Genomic DNA, 23,656 nt, shown 5'->3' on the forward strand with positions numbered 1-23,656 from the left:
GTTGCTCCCCCTCACCCGCCGACCATGACTTGAGTATAAGCCGAGAGGGGCACTTTCAGCCCATTTTTTGGGGGCTGAAAATCTCGGCTCATACTCGAGTATATACAGTAATTATTCTTTCTTCACTTCCTAATGGTATACAATTCTGTGACACACCTGTGGTGTCAATCTGATCACTGCACCCCTAGATGAATTTGACAGGTATAGTTTGTAAAATGGGGTCGCTTATGGGGGCTTCTGCTGTTCTGGCACTTTAGGGGTTCTGCCAATGTGATATTTCCCCCTCAAACCAGTCCAGCAAAAGCTAAACTTCAATGTGGCCCTTTTTCCCTGCTGAGCTTTCTACTGTGTCTCAAAAGTAGTTTTCGACCACATATGGCTTATTGCTGTACTCACGAGAAATTGCCCATCCATTTTTGTCATCCATTTTCTCCTGTTATTCTTGTGAAAATAAAAAAATGGGCCTAAAAGAACATTTTTTTGTGGAAAAAATGTAATTTTTTAAATTAATGTATTTTTTTTATTTTCTTGTCTCAACGTTATAAACTTCAATGAAGCACTTGGGGGTTCAATGTGCTCCCCACACCTATATAAATTCCTTGAGGGTCTACTTTCAAAAAATGGGGTACATTGTGGGGGATTTCCAATGATTAGGCACATCAGGGGCTCTCCGAACACGACATGACACCCGCACAACATTTCATCAAAACCTGTGTTGCAAAGCGTCACTTCATCCTTTCTGAACCCTGCCATGCACCCAACAGTAGTTTTTCCCTACATATGAGAAATCAGCGTACTCAGGAGAAATTGCACATCAAATTTGTGGGTCAATTTTCTCCTGTTACCCTTGTAAAAAAAAGTTGGGGGCTAAAAGGACATTTTCGAGGTGAAAATGTGTTTTTTTTTTTTTTTTTGGCTCAATGTTATAAACTTCTGTGAAGCAACTGGGGATTCAAGGTACTCACCACCCATCTAGATAAGTTTCCTAAGGGGTTTAGTTCCCCAAAGGGTGTCAATTGTGAGCGGTTTCCTCTGTTTAGGCACATTGGAGCTCTCCAAACGCAATGTTGCATCCGCTTATTATTCCAGCAAAATTTACATTCAAAAAGTCAAATGGCACTTCTTCCCTTCCAAGCTTTGTCATGTGCCCAAACCTTGGTTTTCCCCCACATATGGGGTAGCGACATGTTCAGCAGACATTGCACAACACATTTTTGGGTCCATTTTTTCCTTTTACCCTTACAAAAATAAAAAAATGGGTCTAAATTAAAATTTTTATAAAAAAAAAATTAAATGTTAATGGAATGTGAAAAGAAAAAAATTAATTCCTGTGAAGCACCTGAAGGGTTGATAGACTTCTTGAATGTGGTTTTGAGCACCTTTAGTTGTGCAGTTTTTAGAATGATGTCAGTTTTGTGTATTTTCTGGCACATAGGCCAGTGAAAGTCACTTTAAGGCTGGGATCACACATGCTAAAAACACGGCCAAGTTTTGCATGTTAATACCTGGCACTGCACCCGGCATTCGGAAGCGGAGCGTGCGGCTCCATGTATTGCTATGCTGCCGCCCCGCTGCTCCTGAGTGCTGGCGGCAGTGCTGCGTATTAACATGCGAGACTGACCGTGTTTCTCGCCTGTGTGATCTCAGCCTAAATGCGATGTGGTCCTTAAAAAATGGTTTCGTAGCTTTTGTTGGAAAAATGAGAAATCACTGGTCAACTTTTAACCCTTCTAACTTCCTAACAAAAAAAATAATGTTTCAAAATTTATGCTGATGTAAGATAGACATGTGGGTAATGTTATTTATTAACTAATCTGGGTGACTTAACTCTAATTTTAAGTACATAAAAATTCAAAGTTTGAAAATTGCAAAACTCAGCTGTCTGATTTGTCTTGGCTGGTTATCAAAAACAGAGGGGCGTCCACGAGTTGTTTATTTTTTAATTATTGTTCCCCCCCCCATCTGTGATAACAGCAATGGTTCTATTCTGTTGCTGGGAAGGATCATTGATATTTGGCCCTCTAAAGCATAAAAATAGCAGTCCGCAGCCACCCAGTAAAGGCATAGATTAGATGCACGAATTCTGGTGCTTTGCCTGACTCTTCTCTCTTTCTCTGGCAAGCTGGCTAATATTTTGGGGTTGATGTCAGCTGTGTAATGTTCGCTGACCTCAAGTCAAGGGATTATTAATGGAAAGGTGTCTATAAGACACCCCCATTACTGGCCCTGTATTCAAAAGCAATAAACACGCATACAGAGAAAAATCCTTTAATTGTAAAAAGCACTCCCCAACCTTCTTTTACCCATTTATTGCCTTTAAAAAAAATAAAATAAAGGGGTCCAACGTAAATCGATCCTCGACTGCTATATCCAGATGCAGTGAATGCTCAGCACGGCAGCCGATTATAGCAGAGTTGGGGATCATCGTGGGACGTGGAATAGATTTATGGCGGACTCTTTTGGATTATTTTACTTTTTTAAACTTAATGCGTAAAATAGGGTAATTGTCTTGGAGTGCTTTTTACAGTTAAATGACTTTTCTGTGTGTGTGTGTGTTTATTTCTTTTGGGTACGGGGTTAATAATGGGGGTGTCTGATAGATGCCTCACCATTGCTAACCCTGGGCTTGATGTCAGCAGACATTACACAGCTGACATCAAACCCAAAACTTTTACCCCGCTTGCCAACGCACCAGGACAAGCGGGAAGAGCTGAGGCAAAGCACCAAAATTGGCGCATCTAATGAATGCCCGATTTCTGGGGTGTCTGTGGGCTGGTGTTATTAGTCTGGGAGGGGAACAATATCCACAACCTCTTCCCAGTCTATTAAAGTCAGCCACTAGCTGTCTGCTTAGACTTTACTGGTCATTAAAAATAAGAGGGACCCCCTTTTTAATAACCAGTAAAGGCTATGCAGAGAGCTGTGAGCTGATATTAATATCCTGGGAAGCTCCATGTGTATTGCCCCCTTCCCAGAATAACACCAGTCCCCAGCTGTCTGCTTTCTCTCAGCTGGGTATTGAAAATAAGGGGGACCCCACACCAGTTTTTCTTTTATTTCTTTATTATCTAGATACATATGTAGTAAGCAAGCTACACACACACTCGCTGACATATTTCCTACTGTGCACGGGCGCCAGCTGATTAATATTCTCATCAGTGTTGCCTGCTCTCACTGCTGTCAGTGAGACCAGGCACACGACGGTGAGAGTAGTAGTTGTCAGACAACATCTGATGGGCTGTAACCTTTTCACCGCCAGTTACAGCCACTGGCTCAAACGCTGTCCTTTGTGTGACGGTGTGGGAACCCGCATTGGTCCACGATACCCAGTGGCTGTGACCGTCGGGGCCTTCAGTATGGTTACCGCTGGTCAGAGCCTATCTTTTCTGCAGATGACAGAGTGGGAACCGCTGGATGTTTGGGCCCCCCATCCACTTGAATGGGGTTCGGGTACTGTTCTGGTTCCCGAACCAAACTTTTTTTTACAAAGTTCAGCAGAACCTGACGGACTTGAACATCCACCGTTCTGCCATTCCCTATTTTTGAGCAATCTGTCTTAAAGTGGCATTTCTACAATTGGCAATAATGCACTTTCTAGACTGCTAGAGATTTTGAGACCAAGGTTCCGGATCTTGAGAGATTCTGCTCTGTTCAATGTCTGTTGTAGTCCCATAGACAATGAGAGGAGCAGAGGTTAAGCATGCACACCTCCACTCCATCAAATTCCTACTCAGAATTGCTAAGGAGATTTCCTTGAGGGTAGGCAACATGGATAGAGGATGACTTTCAGTAGTGGAAACCGCCCTAAAGGCCACATGTACACATTGAGCATTTGGTGAGTTTTTTACCTCAGTATATGTAAGCCAAAACCAGGAGTGGGTGATAAATCCAGAAGTGGTGACGTGTTTCTATTATACTTTTCTTCTGATTGTCCCACTCCTGGTTTTGGCTTACAAATACTGAGGTAAAAAACTGACCAAATACTGAACGTGTGAACATGGCCTTAGCGCTATAAAGCTCACCTGATGTCAGTCCTGTTGAAGTGACAATGCTTAGCCCCTTTTATTTGAGCTTTCATTTAGGCCGGTTTCACTTGTCCGTTTATTTCCGGTACCGGAGATATGTGTGTGTTTACTACGTGTGCCGCATCAGTACCACACGGACAGCCGCCGGGGAAGAAGCGCTACTGCAAGCGTTGTTCCCCGGCGGCAGGTGCTGAAGCCATCTCTCATCATTTTCCCCTGCTCTGCCGGCGAGCAGAGGAGAATGATGAGCGTTATATTAAAGTCCGAACGGCAGTAGGTGGTGGCTTTTGGGACTCTCAACCCTATCATCCGACACCTGCTGCCGCTAATAACAGTGACAGTAGATGCGGAGGATCGGGGTATTCCACAGCTGCCGGCTGCGATTGTTCGGAAATAAATGAATGAAAAACCCAACGGGGGTTCTTCCCTATTTTATTGAACCAACCAGACAAAACTCACAGCTTGGGGCTGCAACCCCCAGATGTCTGCTTCTGCAAGGTTGGTTATCAAGAATAGAGGGGTTCCCACACTGTTTTTTTTAACAGAGCAGGGGAGAATGATGAGAGTCGGCTTCAGCACCAGCCGCCGGGGAACAGCGCTTACACTAGCGCTTCTTCCCCTGTGCCGATGCGTGTCACACAGAGGACATCAATGTGTGTTCTCCGTGTGCACATGTGCGGGACATTTTGGCGTCTGTGCTGACGGTATAAAATGGACATGTCATCGTGTTTTGCCCACGGACACATGGTCCGTGAAAACACACTGACATGTGCACAGAGCCATTCATTTGAATGGGTCTATGTGTGTACGTGTCCCCGGTACTTGTCCAAACTGTCACCACATGTACCGGAGACACAGACGTGTGAAAGGGCCTTACAAAAAAAGATGTGTCAGGACAGAGGACCGCTGCTCTGTGAGACAACACAAATGGAATAAAAATGTATACATGCAGCAAACTTTATAAACGTGCCTTGTCTATGACCCAATATTGGGTTCCAGTCCTAAATTATGATTGAAAGAAACAAATTTTACTATTCACAACTTAAAAAAAAAAAATAAGCACAAAACAAATCTTCCCCGATGTTTTTGACCCCTGCAATTCCTATTGTGCTTTTGGCGTGGCATATACTATTTTATTCCTTCCAACCCCTGTTTTGTAATAACACAGCACACGACAAAGATGAAAACTTCAGTTCTCGAATTTTTTTGCAACTTTGAAAAGGGGTTTTTAGTGATGTCTCTGGATAATGTAAACGCACATATGAGGTAATGGCTATGTGATCAGAAATCTTCGGTAACCCGCCTGCAGTAGCAGGATATCTGCACAAGTTTTGCTTCCATTATGATTAATAGAAAGCACTTAGAGAAATTGGCAGCATATCTGCAGCAGGAGCGGCCCTGTTCTTGGGCCAGGCCCAGATCCATCTCATTATGAGATCTAAGATGTAGCTTAATCTGCTGTGTCAGAAGAAGAATGATCCTGTGAGGACCGCAGCGCCTCCACGATATATGTATATACTGTTATCTTCAGTCTACTCCCTGTTCCGTTATAGCGGCTTCCTCTTTATTGGGCTGGTAAGAACCCCCTACACCCTCTGCGGCCTGTGTTATTGCTGCACACTCTCCTATCATAGTGTAAGTAGATTGCTGGGACAATATGCTTCAGGAGTCCATGTTTTTGAAAAACTCGTAGTAGCTTCGTTCATAGATGGATAAAGCAAGCATATGGGATGCCATTTATTAAGCCTGGTGTTTCATATTAATGATGGTGTGCAGGAATAAGATGCCCCGAATTCATTAAGAAGTGGACTTAATGATTTTCTCGCATCTTCTCAGTGGCTCGTGCCTCGCCAGAAATGCTGCTTCGGTGAGTACCATTTCTGAGGTAAGAAACGCCGCCACCTTTGAACTTGACAGCTGGGTATGGCCAAGCCCCAACCCAACTCCTCCCCTGCACCACCCATTTTGACGGAAGTGCCCCAAACTGGCATGAAAATGTCAAAAGTTGCAAATTTTTGAGCAACTCCACAGTGTGCAAAAAATATTGTAATAATTTATAATAATTATAATTATAATTTATTTTATATATTTTTTATATAATTATTGTGACTTTTTAATCTGTTTTACTCTAGAATTGGTGTAAGCACTTTGTCACGTTGGGGCCATGGAGATTTGCAAACCTTGTTCAGATGGATTCTGTGATTTTTTTATTTTTTTACTGCAATCTATAGAAATGATCTCCTGCATGTGAATTCACCTTAGGCCTCATTCAGACATCTGTGAGTCACGTACATGTTCTGTGTATTTCACAGATAGGCTATGATGGGTATTTGTTCTATGAGGCTGCACGCACGGCCGTTTGTGCGCCGAAAAGTCCCAAAAAGTCACAGAGACCTCCATTTTTCATCAAAATCAAATTTATCTACCGTATACAAGTTTATGGAATCCGAGAGAATGCGCAGGTGGCATCAGTGTGAAAAATCACTGACTGCTGAAATCACCCCCTGGCTGGTTTCACACTGTCTGATTTTTCTCATATCCTAAAAAACAAAAAAAAGACGTCTGAACAGGTTATTATACATGGTATCCATTAATCACAATAGGACCAATGCAGGACACTCCCTCATCTTCAGACGGTTGCCTCAGAACCTGTTCTGCCCAGTGTGTTTTTGTCTCTCTGGAAAAAGCGCCCATATTTGACTACTAAATTAATTGAAGCAAAGCTTGTCCCATAAACAAAGAAAGTGTTCAATAATGGCCCAGAAAACTTTTTAAGGCTATGTTCACACGTTCCTGATTTCCCTCCTTTTTTTCAGGACTAAAAACCGCAGCTCTTGGCAGAAAACGCAGGTCCTTTTTTTGATGCATTTTTGGTGCGTTTTTTGATGCGTTTTTTAGTGCGTTTTTTAATGCAGTTTTCTATGCAGAGTCTGTGTGTTTTCTAGGAAGTTTTTAGGGTTAAAATGGCTGAAAATACCCAATCCCTTCCCCTACCCCTAACCCTACCCCTAACCCTACCCCTAACCCTACCCCTACCCCTAACCCTACCCCTATTCTATCCTTAGTGGAAAAAAAAAATTCTTTATTTTTTTATTGTCCCTACCTATGGGGGTGACAAAGGGGGGGGGGGGGTCATTTACTATTTTTTTTATTTTGATCACTGAGATAGATTATATCTCAGTGATCAAAATGCACTTTGGAACGAATCTGCCGGCCGGCAGATTCGGCGGGCGCACTGCGCATGCGCCCGCCATTTTGGAAGATGGCGGTGCCCAGGGAGAAGACGGACGGACGGACACCGGGAGGCCGGGTAAGTATAAGGGGGGGAGATGAGGGCACGGGGGGGGTCGGAGCACGGGGGGTGGCATCGGAGCATGGGGGGGTGGGATTGGGGCACGGGGGGGCAGCCACACTGCAGCGGTTCTGCACCACAAACCGCAGAAAACCCGCAGATATTTTTTTCATCTGCGGGTTTTACTGCGGGTTTGACCTCACAATGGAGGTCTTTGGATGCAGAACCGCTACAGTTCCGCAAAAAGAAGTGACATGGTACTTCTTTTTTACCGCAGCTATTCAGCGCGGCTTTTTTCGGGATTTTCCGCAATGCGGGCACAGCAGTTCCTGTTTTCCATAGGGTACATTGTAATGTACCCTGCATGGAAAACAGCTGCGGACCCGCAGCGGGAAAATCGCGGCGATTCCGCATTAAAAAATGGATGGTGTGAACATGGCCTAAAATATTTTGCGTGAATTTTTTTTACAGATTATTTTGGATAAAAACTCTTTGGGGACTTATCCTAGACATTTGTTTAGTTCTTTTTTGTTAGGTCATGTACATGCAGCATCTTTTACAGTAGATACCTTCGCACATGCAAAGTTTAGACGTGCCTGAGGATGGAACATGTGCACACTGTGGTTTGGACATTGCTGTGCTTTATGTTCATTTATGGGGTGCTTTGTCAGGTGGATTCTGGGCAAAATCTACCTGAAAATGATGCTGTGTGCACATACCCTTAGGCCGGTTAGACACGTCAGTGGCTCCGGTACGTGAGGTGACAGTTTCCTCACGTCCTGGAGACACTGACTCACATAGACACATTAAAATCAATGTGTCTCTGCACATGTCAGTGTGTTTTCACGGACCGTGTGTCCGTTTTGAAAACACGGAGACATGTCAGTGTTCATGGGAGCGCACGTATTACACGGACCCATTAAAGTCAATGGGTCCTTGTAAAACACGTACCGCACACGGATGTTGTCCGTGTGCAGTCCGTGTGCCGTGCAGGAGACAGCGCTACTGTAAGCGCTGTCCCCCCCGCGTGGTGCTGAAGCCGCTAATCATTTCTTCTTTCCAGCATTGTTCGCTGGAGAGAAGATATGAAAACTCTTTTTTTTTTTTTTTTTATGTTTAAAAAAAGATTCCTGTCCCCAACCCCCTCCCACCCCCTGTGCGCCCCCCACTGTTAATAAAATACTTACCCGGCTCCCTCGCTGGCGCTGCTTCCTGTCCTCGCCGCAGCTTCTCCTGTATGAGCGGTCACGTGGTGCCGTCCATTACAGTGATGAATATGCGGCTCCACCCCTACGGGAGGTGGAGCCGCATATTCATCACTGTAATAGGCATATTCATCACTGTTTCTCTTGTGGGACACTGAGTTTTGTGTGTGGATTTTCCCTATAGATTTGAATTAGATGCGGAAAATCCACAGGAAAAAAAAAAAGCAAATGCGTTATTAGCGCAGCAAAAATGCATGTAATTCGCACTTAGGTATGTCAATAAAGTTTTTGCTCAAAGCCAAATACCAGGAATTACGTATAAAAAGCAAAGTAGCTTTATTTAAAGCATGACACACCAGAGACAAAAAACAAAGCGTCAAAAACTAGATAAAAATGCATGTTAAAAACGCACACAAAAAGCGCAATTTAAAAACTCAACATGTACACAAGGCCTAAAAGGTGCAAAAATTCTGCATTGGCGAAAACTCACCAAAAGCTCATCATTGATACGTGCCCAAAGTGCTGTTTTTTGCACTGTTTTTGTTTCTATGTATTTTCTGCTTCTAATTTGCTTTGAGAAATTCTGTGCTTGCGCAATGTGTAACGTGGAGTCACACTTGCACAGTGTCAATAGGGGAGCTCCGCATTCGCCATGATGAGCGGCTCCCAGAGGATGTATGCTGAAGCTGTGTGACGTACCCAGCTCCACTGACTGCCGCCAGAGCCTCTCGTCACTGCGCAAGCGCAGGGCATAGATGGCTTCCCCGATAGACTGCGCAAGCACAGAATTTTTCAGAAAGGATTCGAGTGATGTCGGTGCAACCCCGGGAAAATCATTAAATTTTTGTTGGCGGAGACAACCGTGACTGAATAAAATGAAGCATGAACCTATGACTAAATAACCAGGCACAATCTAACCATATAAAGTGCTTTTTGCACATTATTACGGTGCTGTTTTTAATGAAAATAACGTGTTAGTGATCCACATTGCATCACTATCAAGGCACTGGGGACAGTTTACATGCTACAAAGGACATGACAGGTTCCCTTTAAAATTCCTTCCCCACTTCACTCAGCAGCCTTGTAGAGTCCTTGGTGCTTTTGCTGGTGGAGCTGATATTGCTGTTTTGGTTTTTTTTCCATATTTTTAAATTATGATTAGCAGATGGACTCCTTGCCCTCTTCAGGGTTTGGAAACCATAACATAGTTAAAAAAGACTTAATATGTGCACAGAAATAATTTTTTTACATTGCTGTGCGCTATGTGGATTTTACATTGCTGTGCAACATGTGGATTTTACATTGCTGTGCAACATGTGGATTTTACATTGCTGTGCAACATGTGGATTTTACATTGCTGTGCAACATGTGGATTTTACATTGCTGTTCAACATGTGGATTTTACATTGCTGTGCGCTATGTGGTATTTACATTGCTGTGCAACATGTGGATTTTACATTGCTATGCAACATGTGGATTTTACATTGCTGTGCGCTATGTGGTATTTACATTGCTGTGCGCTATGTGGATTTTACATTGCTGTGCAACATGTGGATTTTACATTGCTGTGCAACATGTGGATTTTACATTGCTGTGCAACATGTGGATTTTACATTGCTGTGCAACATGTGGATTTTACATTGCTGTTCAACATGTGGATTTTACATTGCTGTGCGCTATGTGGTATTTACATTGCTGTGCAACATGTGGATTTTACATTGCTGTGCAACATGTGGATTTTACATTGCTGTGCGCTATGTGGTATTTACATTGCTGTGCAACTTGTGGATTTTACATCGCTGTGCAACTTGTGGATTTTACGTTGCTGTGCAACTTGTGGATTTTACGTTGCTGTGCAACATGTGGATTTTACATTGCTGTGCAACTTGTGGATTTTACATTGCTGTGCAACATGTAGATTTTACATTGCTGTGCAACTTGTGGATTTTACATTGCTGTGCAACATGTGGATTTTACATTGCTGTGCAACATGTGGATTTTACATTGCTGTGCAACATGTGGATTTTACATTGCTGTGCGCTTTGTGGATTTTACATTGCTGTGCAATATGTGGATTTTACATTGCTGTGCAACATGTGGATTTTACATTGCTGTGCAACATGTGGATTTTACATTGCTGTGCAACATGTGGATTTTACATTGCTGTGCAACATGTGGATTTTACATTGCTGTGCAACATGTGGATTTTACATTGCTGTGCAACATGTGGATTTTACATTGCTGTGCAACATGTGGATTTTACATTGCTGTGCAACATGTGGATTTTACATTGCTGTGCAACATGTGGATTTTACATTGCTGTGCAACATGTGGATTTTACATTGCTGTGCAACATGTGGATTTTACATTGCTGTGCAACATGTGGATTTTACATTGCTGTGCAACATGTGGATTTTACATTGCTGTGCAACATGTGGATTTTACATTGCTGTGCGCTTTGTGGATTTTACATTGCTGTGCAACATGTGGATTTTACATTGCTGTGCGCTTTGTGGATTTTACATTGCTGTGCGCTTTGTGGATTTTACATTGCTGTGCGCTATGCAGATTTTTTGCTTGGGTTTTGCGGTGCTTTTTCAGGTGTGTTCAAGGCTGAAAGACATTGTGTGAACATACCCATAGATTTCATAGGCGCAGCTGTGTTACGAAAAGCCGGCCTTCACTGACGGTTGTGCTATTTCTTCTTTTTTTTTTTCTTTCCGGAGGCTGGTACTTTTCACTATGAAGGATGGACACCATCCAAATAAAGCCGCCTCCTGAAGCTGTTAAAAGGAGTCACCCAAGATTGAACACGTGCACGCCGTCGTTTTTACATTACTTTAGACTGCGTTTATTTTCATCTTTTAATATCTCCCACAATTTTTGAAGCAAACGTGTTGAGCTAGTTTGTGAGCTCACTGGGTTTGGTATATATGATTGCTTCATATAGGAAGAGTATGAGCGTTTAATCATAGGTTTCCACCACACCTTGCATTTAGAAGCCATGTAAGTGCAGGGTGGAGTTCACAGAAAGAACTAAAACGTTAAGAGCTTGCAAGGAAAATCATTAAAAAATCCTCTGAGAATGTTCATTAAGCTTGTTTCAAGAAGTTGCTTGGTGTGGACAAATGTGAGTCAGCAGAAGACAAATGTGAGTCCTTTGTTGGGACTTTTCATTTCTCCCCAGTCCCATTTTTGATGGTGAAGGGAATATAAGAAGTTAGGCGCTGTACAGACTGCATTCAGCCCAACGTTTGTCGTGTTTGCCTGGTAAAGTTTCTGGGTGTACATCGACTGTATCCATAGAACTTTATTAACCCCTTCATGACCCAGCCTATTTTGACCTTAACCCCTTCATGACCCAGCCTATTTTGACCTTAAAGACCTGGCCGTTTTTTGTAATTCTGACCAGTGTCCCTTTATGAGGTAATAACTCAGGAACGCTTCAACGAATCCTAGCGGTTCTGAGATTGTTTTTTCGTGACATATTGGGATTCATGTTAGTGGTAAATTTAGGTCAATAATTTTTGCGTTTATTTGTGAAAAAAATGGAAATTTGGCTAAAATTTTGAAAATTTCGCAATTTTCAAATTTTGAATTTTTATTCGGTTAAACCAGAGAGTTATGTGACACAAAATAGTTAATAAATAACATTTCCCACATGTCTACTTTACATCAGCACAATTTTGGAAACAATTTTTTTTTTTTTTGCTAGGAAGTTGTAAGGGTTAAAATTTGACCAGCGATTTCTCATTTTTACAACGTAATTTACAAAACCATTTTTTTTAGGGACCACCTCACATTTGAAGTCAGTTTGAGGGGTCTGTATGGCTGAAAATACCCAAAAGTGACACCATTCTAAAAACTGCACCCCTCAAGGTACTCAAAACCACATTCAAGAAGTTTATTAACCCTTCAGGTTCTTCACAGCAGCAGAAGCAACATGGAAGGAAAAAATGAACATTTAACTTTTTAGTCACAAAAATGATGTTTTAGCAACAATTTTTTTTATTTTCCCAAGGGTAAAAAGAGAAACTGGACCCCAAACGTTATTGTACAATTTGTCCTGAGTACGCCGATACCTCATGTGGGGGGGAACTACTGTCTGAAGGGAAGGAGCGCCATTTGAGTTTTTCAATGAAAAATTGGCTCCAATCTTTAGCGGACACCATGTCGCGTTTGGAGAGCCCCTGTGTGCCTAAACATTGGAGCTTCCCCACAAGTGACCCCATTTTGGAAACTAGACCCCCCCCCCCCAAGGAGCTTATCTAGATCCATAGTGAGCACTTTAAACCCCCAGATGCTTCACAAATTGATCCGTAAAAATGAAAAAGTACTTTTTTTTTCACCAAAAATTTATTTTAGCCTCAATTTTTTCATTTTCACATGGGCAACAGGATAAAATGGATCCTAAAATGTGTTGGACAATTTCTCCTGAGTACACCGATACCTCACATGTGGGGGTAAACCACTGTTTGTGCACACGGCAAGGCTCGGAAGGGAAGGAGCGCCATTTGACTTTTGAATGAAAAATTAGCTCCAATCATTAGCGGACACCATGTCGCGTTTGGAGAGGCCCTGTGTGCCTAAACATTGGAGCTCCCCCACATGTGACCCCATTTTGGAAACTAGACCTCCCATGGAACTAATCTAGAACTTATCTAGATGTGCGGTGACCACTTTAGACCCCCAAGTGCTTCATAGAAGTTTACAACGCAGAGCCGTGAAAATAAAAAATCATTTTTCTTTCCTCAAAAAAGATGTTTTAGCAAGCAATTTTTTATTTTCACAAGGGTAACAGGAGAAATTGGACCCCAATATTTGTTGCCCAGTTTGTCGTGAGTACGCTGATACTCCATATGTGGGGGTAAACCACTCTTTGGACGCACGTCAGGGCTCGGAAGGGAAGTAGTGACGTTTTGAAATGCAGACTTTGATGGAATGGTCTGCGGGCATTTGCAGAGCCCCTGATGTGCCTAAACAGTAGAAACCCCCCACAAGTGACCCCATTTTGGAAACTAGACCCCCCCAAGGAACTTATCTAGATATGTGGTGAGCACTTTCAACCCCCAAGTGCTTCACAGAAGTTTATAACGCAGAGCCGTGAAAATAAAAAATCATTTTTCTTTCCTCAAAAATTGTTTTAGCAAGCATTTTTTTATTTTCGTAAGGGTAACAGGAGAAATTGGACCCCAATAGTTGTTGCCCAGTTTGTCCTGAGTACGCTGGTACCCCATATGTGGGGGTAAACCACTCTTTTTGGCGCACATCTGGGCTCGGAAGGGAGGGAGCACCATTTGACTTTTTGAACGCAAGATTGGCTGGAATCAATGGTGGCGCCATGTTGCGTTTGGAGACCCCTGATGTGCCTAAACAGTGGAAACCCCTCAATTCTAACTTCAACACTAGCCCCATCACACCCCTAACCCTAATCCCAACTCTAGCCATAACCCTAATCACAACCCTAACCCCAACACACCCCTAACCACGGCCCTAACCCCAACACACCCCTAACCCTTATCCCAACTGTAGCCATAACCCTAATCACAACCCTAACCCCAACACACCCGTAACCCTAATCCCAACCCTAATCCTAACCCTAATCCCATCCCTAACCACAACTTTAACCCCAACACACCCCTAACCCTATCCATAACCCTAACCACAAGCCTAATCTTAACCCTAATTCCAACCCTAGCCCTTATTCCAACCCTAGCCCTAATTCCAACCCTAACTCTAATTCCAACCCTAACCCTAAGGCTATGTGCCCACGTTGCAGATTCGTGTGAGATTTTTCTGCACGATTTTTGAAAAGTCCGGAGGTAAAAGGCACTGCGTTTTACCTGCAGATTTACAGCGGATTTCCAGTGTTTTTTGTGTGGATTTCACCTGCGGATTCCTATTGAGGAACAGGTGTAAAACGCTGCGGAATCCGCACAAAATTGACATGCTGCGGAAAATACAACGCAGCGTTTCCACATGGTATTTTCTGCATCATGGGCACAGCGGATTTGGTTTTCCATAGGTATACATGGTACTGTAAACCTGATGGAAAAGTGCTACGAATTCGCAGCGGCCAATCCGCTGCGGATCCCTGGCCAATCCGCTGCGGATCCGCGGCCAATCCGCTGCGGATCCGCAGCCAAATCTGCACCGTGTGCAAATACCCTAAACCTAACCATAGCCCTAACCCTAGTTCTAACCCTAACCCTAGTGGAAAAAGAAAAAAAAATGTCTTTATTTTATTATTGGCCCTACCTATGGGGGTGATAAAGGGGGGGGGGTCATTTCCTTTTTTTTTTATTTTGATCACTGCGATAGGTTATATCACAGTGATCAAAATATACCTGGAACGAATCTGCTGGCCTGCAGATTTGGCGGGCGCACTGCGCATGCGCCCGCCATTTTGGAAGATGGTGGCGCCCAGGGAGAAGACGGACGGACACCGGGAGGCCCGGTAAGTATAAGGGGGGGAGATCTGAGCATAGGGGGTGGATCAGAGGATGGGGGGTGGCATCGGTGCATGGGGGGAGCGGGCAGGAGGACGGGGGAGCAGACAGGACGGCGGAGGGGAGCGGAGCACCGGTTGGAGGACCGGGGAGGAGATCGGTGGCGGTGGGGGGGTTAGGTGAAATATTACAAATCGCTCTGATTGGCAGTTTCACTTTCAACAGCCAATCAGAGCGATCATAGTCACGGGGGGGGGGGGAGGGTGAAGCCACCCCCCTGGGCTAAACTACCACTCCCCCTGTCCCTGCAGATCGGGTGAAATTTGAGTTAACCCTTTCACCCGATCTGTAGGGACATGATCTTTTCCATGACACCACATAGGCGTCATAGGTCGGATTGGCACCGACTTTCATGACGCCTACGTGGCGTCAAAGGTCGGGAAGGCGTTAACTCATCAGAGGCCAGAAGAGTGTCCTTCTCACCTCCATATATGGTATAAACTGCGCATAATAAACAACATTGGAAGAATGTCCTGAATTTGTGCAGTTTTTACTTTGGTCACAGAGCTTCACAATATGCTGACACCTCCCGTCGCCTCATTATAAAGGCCGGCAGGGTTAGTAATGGTAACGCCATGATTTGGAGGTCTTCCAAGTTGTGTGAAGCTTTATTACTAGCCCCTTATAGTATGTCTCCAGGTTTACTTGGAATGATCATTGGACGATCTGGACCATTCTTATCTAAATTGACCGTAAAGACTTAGAACAACCGTCCGCAATGCTTTATTACGGAGTAATGATGCTGAATAATCACCAGTACAACCAATAAATAATCACTGAAAACCAGTACAAAACTTCAATAATAACAACAACAATGGCCGATCATCCAGTCCATTCCTAAATACTTAACCCCGCAGCCACAGAGCTGGCTGTTACCACCCTCCAATAAAGCACTGTGAGGAAATAAGCCATGGAGGAGGGATGGTGGACGGGAGATCTCCGGTTCTTGCTGACGGTGACACAGAACGTCCTGTGCCCTGTAATAAAGATGGGTTAGAACGCACGCCAACCCTCCTAATTCTGCCCACTAACCTGGTGAGCTTGGCTTTCAGGACTACTTTAACCCCTAGTGTAAACTCAGAAAAACAAGAGTTAACAACAAAAGGTGCCCAAATGCTATACTCATGTATGAAATCCAATATTCCCATGAGCCCCCTTATTCTATCAGACGGGGGGCTTAACATTCATATTGTTTTTCTTCCTAGAAATGTGACACACGCAACACTGACTGTGTGGATAGGGTAGAGGCGGACATGTCATTGGTGCAAGCTGTGCAGCCGCTCAGGGGCCACTTCCATCTCCGAGCCGGTGGAATTGTGCATTATGAGGAGCTGCCCAGGGCCCATATATTGTTCTTCTACAATGGTCCCCTTCTGTCTGCCTCCGCCACTAGTATGGAGCTATTGTAGACACAATGGGGCATATTTATCAGAAATATCGAATTCTTAAACCGTGCAAACTTAATTAGACAGCCAACATTTTTTCCAAATTTATTAAAGTGGTTCATGCTGTTTGATAAATCTAATTTTACAGGGAATCTATCAGCAGGCTTTAGCCATGTAATCTGAGAGCTGCATGATGTAGGAGCAAATCCCCTGATTCCAGCGATGTGTCACTTACTGAGCTGTGTTATTTGTTTTAATGAAATCAGTGTTTTATCAGCAGGAGATTATGGCTACAGGACTAGCTGCCTCGTACCTTCTAGTCCAGCCCCACCACTATACAACGTACACAGAAAGCTGCTAATCAGTGCTGTGATTGGGGTTATATAGGGCACAGCATTCCCAGTAGCTGCAGAAAAACTGCTGCACCCAATAAGATAAGGTATACATCGCACATGTTTTGCCTGTTGACACATGCAGGCAGGGACTCGAACATCTTATTTGAGCACCCTGAAGTCACTCAGTTCACACCTTATCCGAGCACGTTTGCTCATTGCTAATACTTAGGTGCAGATGTGTTTTTTTGCTGCAGATTTTCTGCTTTTAAGGCAAGTCTATGGGGAAATTCCGCATATAATTTCAATAGAAGTCGACATGTTGCGGATTTTAAACACACGCCGCAGGTGAGCTTACGCAGCGTTAAAACAAAGCACAGTGGCAGGAGATATCTATAAGGCTATGTGCACACTTTCAGGAATTCATGCAGAAAATTCCTGGGGAAATCCGGACATTTCTGCCAGATTTCCGCATGAAATCCGCATGCATTTTTTTGCGCGGTTTTGACTCGGTTTTGACGCGTTTTTTGCGCGGTTTTTCCCAGACATTTCCCAATGCATTAGACAGTGGGAAAACTGCGAAAAACCCGCAAAATTAATGAGCAGGTTCATTATTTTTCCGCAATGCGTTTTTCACGCGGAAAAACGCACATCATGTGCACAGAAATTGCGGATTTCATTAAAAATGATAGGATGCTTAATGTATGCAGATTATTTGCGGTTTTATAGCGTTTTTATAGCACAGAAACGCTAAAAAACAGCAAATAATCTGCAACGTGTGCACATAGCCTTAATCCCATCTACTTTGCTAGAACTGCAAAAATATGCAGCGTCATAAATGCCCCAAAAGCTCATCATGGGAACCTAGCCTTAAACTGTCTCCTCCATGCTTCCTCCACCTTGGCTAAAACACATTGTAAATATGGGGCAAGCCATAAAAAACATTTGCTAGGTCAAATTATGCTGCAATTGTAGCTAATTTAGCTTGATAGATCTCCCCCAGTGTCTCTCTTGTGGCTTATAGCTTCCATACATGCGTCACCTGATGAAACCTGGCTGTAAGGCTAGGGTCACACCACGTTTTTTCTGTCATCTAAGAAGATTGGTTCTATTATGCTAATCACGCTGATCAGGGTGTGATCCGAATTTTTAACGTGGAGAAATAAAAAGTTTAATTCCGTGAAAATTGGACTGCACTCTGATGTCATGAGGTCCGATTTTTTTTTTTTTTTGATTATTTTTTCCCCATGGACCCATAGAGTTGAATGAGTAAGGGCCATCTGATTCTCGGAGACAAATTGTGCATGTTGTGATTTTTTTTTTTTTTTCCTCAGGCTAAGTCAAACTGAGGAAAAAATCAGACAGGTTTGGGGGGAGGGGGGATGAATATGGAATGGCCCACATCAGCTTGGCTGCCCCTCAATCTGTGCGCGCCTTCTCCAGCAAGGCGCATACCAAAAGTGGCCTATGTCTTGCAGGGGAGATGACCGCTCCTCTGCTCGTTCTTGGGCGGAGCGCACAGCAATTGCATTCACGTCTGATAGAGGCAAATACAACTGAGTGGAGAGGGGAGAGGGGTGATGGCCGGGGAGCAGGCAGAGAGCGGTGTCGTGACTCGCATCTCTCATCTCCTTGCCTGCGTCCCGGCCGTCACTCTCTGCTGAATGTCTTGGAAATTGAGGAGACTTCTTCATCCAAGAGCAGCATGAGGTAGGGACAGAGACCCCGATTCCATTGATCTGTCACATACTAGGCTGGGTGTTGCTGTTTCAATGAAATCCAATGTTTTATCAACAGGAGATTCACAATAGGACTGGTTGTCTCATGCCTCCTAGTCAACTGCTCTGTGCAACCCCGCCTCCACCACTAATTAGCCGCTTTCTGCCTATGAACAGTGTACACAGAAAGCTGCCAATCAGTGGTGTGGGCCGGGTTATGCAGAGCTCAGTGTTTAGAGACCTGCTAGATCTGTAGCGGGGAAAACTGTGATTGCACCAGAATGACAGCATGCGGACCAGTAAGTGACACATCACTGGAAGCAGGGTCTCTGCCCCTACATTATGCTGCTCTTAGATGACCTATTCCCGTTAACAAGATGTTGTGTTTATCTTGCGCAGTACAGTAAATATAGTGTGGGGTGGAGTGATTCGGGTTGATGTCTTGGCTTCTGTGTAGAACTACTGTAACTTCCTTGTATCTGCAGGTGTTATGTGTTGGTAAAACGTTGAGCCGTCCGAGGAAACATGCAGTGCCATCGCTTGGTATCACGACTGAGTGTCTTAAGGCGAAGGAGCCACTTAGTCCGGGAGAAGTTGTTGCACGGTGCTGTCATTGGGCCTCGTAGGTGCCAGCAATATGTGTGTCACTCGGTTCTCAGTAAAGACCCCTACAGGTGAGGACCTGCATGGAGGACATTTTGGGATCCTGGGACCGTGTCTTATGCAATCTGTGGTTTTCTCTCTGTCTCTTTAGGTCTGATCGATCTGTGTTCCTCCTGTCAAAGTCACCTGGGTTATTGTACAGTTTGGCATCTCAGAGGAGTCAGAGCGGGACAGTGAAGGGTAAGAATGGAAGCCCATGTCCATATCTTTCTGCTGGGTAGGAAAAGTCATTTGTAAGAGGCATTAGTGAACAGAAATGTAAAAATATGTGGTCCGTTCTGTCTCCTGGCTCACAGTCATACCTCGCCTAGGAACATTCTGTGCGTCCTGCTGCCTGTTTTTTTTACTGAGCAGTATAGTGCCCTTATTGATTTTTCAGTTTTTGCTCCACCCCAGTGACGAGGTGATCACACATGATGATCGCGCCATTTGTCTGGTCGTTAGGTCAGGTTCACACCACATCTAATGTAGCCTCCTCGCACTGGAAGATCATATGTGGAGCCGCTGTCACATAAAGCACCGACGCCTGTGTGCTCAGAAATAGATAAACAAGTGGTCACAGAACAGACAATAATAAAAACAATTCAAAACGAAATGATCAGATAACAAATGAATTTCAAATGACCTTTTGAACATAGATTGTGTGAAAGAAGCAACCAAATAATGGAGTTGTGTTCCTACTGTAAAGGGCAGACGTGCCCCGACCTTCTTAGATGGAGATACAGGTGCATCTCACAAAATTAGAATATCATCAAAAAGTCAATATATTTCAGTTCTTCACTACAAAAAGTAAAACTCTTATATGATAGTCATTACAGACAGAGCGATCTATTTCACGTGTTTATTTCTGTTAATGTTGATGATTATGGCTTACAGCCAATGAAAACCCCAAAGTCATTATCTCAGTAAATTAGAATACTTTATAACACCAGCTTGGAAAAATGATTTTAAAATCCAAAATGTTGGCCTACTGAAATGAATGTTCAGTAAGTACACACAATACTTGGTTGGGGCTCCTTTTGCACCAATTACTGCGTCAATGCGTAGTGGCATGGAGGCGATCAGCCTGTGGCACTGCTGAGGTGTTATGGAAGCCCAGGTTGCTTTGATAGCAGCCTTCAGCTTGTCTGCATTGTTGGGTTTGGTGTCTCTCATCTTCCTCTTGACAAAACCTCATAGATTCTCTATAGGGTTAAGGTCAGATGAGTTTGCTGCCAGTCAAGCACAGTGATACTGTTTGTAAACCAGGTATTGGTACTTTTGGCAGTGTGGACAGGTGCCAAGTCCTGCTGGAGGATGACATTTCCATCTCCAAAAAGCTTTTTGGCAGAGGGAAGCATGAGATGGCTATAACTAGGTTGTTACATCCCACATCATTTCCTCTATTTAATTTTGTCCGAGTCTGTGTGTGTGTTTGTAAAATTTTACTCTTTTTATCTATATTTTATCTATATTTATACTATTATATTATTCCAAGATCTACTGATTAAAATAAATTTGAAAATTATCTTTACTTCTGAGTTCTCTGTCTACATTTTATGTATCTTTATAAAATCATCACAACTGTAAAGACGAAGGCCTAATTCATTAAAGGTACCTTCACACTAAGCGACGCTGCAGCGATACCGACAACGATGTCGATCGCTGCAGCGTCGCTGTTTGGTCGCTGGAGAGCTGTCACACAGACAGCTCTCCAGCGACCAACGATCCTGAGGTCCCCGGGTAACCAGGGTAAACATCGGGTTACTAAGAGCAGGACCGCACTTAGTAACCCGATGTTTACCATGGTTACCAGCGTAAACGTTAAAAAAACAAACACTACATACTTACCTACTGCTGTCTGTCCTCCGGCGCTCTGCTTTCCTCTGCACTGTCAGTGCCGGTCAGCCGGAAAGCAGAGCTGTGACGTCACCGCTGTGCTTTCCGGCTGGCCGGCGCTGACACAGGATGCAGGAGGAGTGCAGAGAAGCAGAGCGCCGGGGACAGACAGCGGCCGGGAGGTAAGTATGTAGTGTTTGTTTTTTTAACGTTTACGCTGGTAACCATGGTAAATATCGGGTTACTAAGCGCGGCCCTGCGCTTAGTAACCCAATGTTTACCCTGGTTACCAGTGAAGACATCGCTGGATCGGTGTCACACATGCCGATCCAGCGATGTCCACGGGAGATCCAGCGACAAAATAAAGTTCTGGACTTTCCTCAGCGACCAACGATCTCCCAGCAGGGGCCTGATCGTTGGTCGCTGTCACACATAACGATTTCATTAACGATATCGTTGCTACGTCACAAAAAAGCAACTATATCGTTAACGATATCGTTATGTGTGACGGTACCTTAAGTCTGGCGATTCATTAAGGGGCATGTTGGAATAAAATGCGCCAGACTGATTAAGAGAAGCACACCATTTAATGAATTTGATGTCTCTTGTCAGTAGCCTGTCTCTCCAGAAATGTTACTCATACAGCCGCAGTTCTCTGTGGTCACTACAAATACAGCAAAAGTTTAAAAAAAACAAACAAAAAAAACAATGTTAGAATCGCCCTCTTTTCCCCCATTAAAAATTAAGAAATGAAAAAGAATACACGTATGTATGCATAAAAGCCTGATTTTATGAAGATACAAAATTAATTAATCCAATCTGTAAGTGGCGGTATGAGAAAAAAAAATCAAACTATCCAAAAGTGTTTTTCAGACGCCGCAACAGCCCCCAAAAAATGTAATATGAGGCCATGAAAACATTATCTCTAACCCCAAATGGCCAAAAACATTCCCTCACAACTCCATAACCTGAAGATTGAAAATGTTAAGGCTCTCAGAAAATACTGATAGAAGCTATTTTTTTTTTGTAAATTCCCGATTTAGTTTTCACTTATCCACATGCATAGTTTTTTTTTTTTTATCACCAGAACTGTACTGACTTGGGGATTCCTATTTCCAGGTCGTATTTACAATATAATGAACACTAAAGAAAAAATCAAAAGAAAATGAAGGAAATGCACGTTTTATGTTTTTCCGCAATTGGAATTTTTTTCTTCCCTCTTTCCAGTATGTTACACAAATAAATGGATGGTGTCTGGTACAACTCGTTCCGCAAAAAACAGCTCAGCTATTTCAGCGGGAAAAAAAAAAAAAGTTATGACTTTCGGGAAAAGTGGAGGGGAGAAACAAAACTGCAAAAAAATGGAGAATCAAATCTGCTTGTCGAGAAAGGGTTAAAACAGATAGTCGTAGCACACATCATAGACTTCAAGGAATGATTTATGGTGAGCACCAAAAATCCTTTTTCATTGTGGGACTCTCACAAATGTAAACCTGCGTACTCCAGCCTACTGTATGATGAGCAAACAAAGGCAGCCCAATCTTAGATAACTGCTGCTTGGTGGTAATGTGAGGAAAAAAACTTAGATCATTTTTGGAACTTCCAGTTCAGTTGTTAAATGCCTTTGAGAAGCCAATAAATTATCCCCTCCACTCTCAAGATACACCATTACTTTAAATGCACCACTTATAATATTCAAAGAAGTGTTTAGTAAGTTTAACTCTTCTGACGCTTTACATGATGTATCTCAAAATTAAGTGAATAAATGAAAAATTCATTTTTTTTGCCATTACAATGGCAAAATGCCATTGCCATTACAATGGCAAAAGTTGGTTCAAACTTTCATTTTCAAAAGGAGTAATAGAATCCAACTGCCCCAGATATTTTTGCCGTTTTTTCTGATTACCTTGTACAGTGAAGGAAATAAGTATTTGACCCCTTGCTGATTTTGTAAGTTTGCCCACTGACAGTCATGAACAGTCTATAATTTTAAGGGTAGGCTATAATTTTAACATTGAGAGATAGAATATCAAAAATAAAATCCAGAAAATCACATTTTATAAATTTATATAAATTTATTTGCATTTTGCAGTGAGAAATAAGTATTTGATCCCTCTGGAAAACAAGACTTGTTGGCAACTCAGAGCTTCAGCTCCCTCCAAAAGTTTTCTTTGGACTGGAGACTGGCTAGGCCACTCCATGACCGTAATGTGCTTCTTTTTGAGCCACTCCTTTGTTGCCTTTTCTTTATGTTTTAGGTACCGTATTTTCCGTTTTGTAAGACGCACTTTATTTCCCCCAAATTTGGGGGGGAAATGGGGGTGCGTCTTACAAAGCAGATATACCACTTACCGTTACAGGCTGGGATGAGGGGGTGTCCGCTGCCGCCCACTGCCGCTGTCACCTCGTTCGCCACCGCTGCTGCCCCGGGTGATGCTGGAGGCTCCAGTGCTGCAGGGGGCTCTGGCGACATTTTGTGAAAGACCAGAGCCCCCCGGCAGTTCGTCCATGCGTTCCTGTATGGCTCTGGGAAAATGGCCACCGAAATCTTGGGAGATGAAATTTTGGCGCTGAGATCTCATCTCTCGAGCTTCCGACGGCCATTTTCCTGGAGTCAGTCATACAGGAATGCATGGACGAACTGCCAGGGGGCTTTGGTCTTTCACAAAATGTCACCAGAGCCCCCAGCAGCACTGGAGACAGCACCTG

At 43.5% G+C, this 23,656-nt stretch overlaps 1 protein-coding gene across 1 annotated transcript in view; it reads left to right on the top strand.

The window, feature by feature from the left end:
* Positions 1–23,656, top strand: part of NLRX1 (NLR family member X1) — a 105,766-nt gene that overhangs the window by 24,188 nt on the left and 57,922 nt on the right. Inside the window, exons 2-3 of the mRNA XM_069742126.1 lie at positions 18,952–19,140; positions 19,221–19,309. Of these exons, the coding sequence (XP_069598227.1) occupies positions 18,992–19,140; positions 19,221–19,309 (238 nt within the window). The 5' untranslated portion in view covers positions 18,952–18,991. The remainder of the gene's footprint in view (positions 1–18,951; positions 19,141–19,220; positions 19,310–23,656) is intronic.

The sequence above is a fragment of the Ranitomeya imitator genome, chromosome 10 (genome assembly GCF_032444005.1).
Source record: "Ranitomeya imitator isolate aRanImi1 chromosome 10, aRanImi1.pri, whole genome shotgun sequence".
In the NCBI taxonomy this organism is placed as follows: domain Eukaryota; kingdom Metazoa; phylum Chordata; class Amphibia; order Anura; family Dendrobatidae; genus Ranitomeya; species Ranitomeya imitator.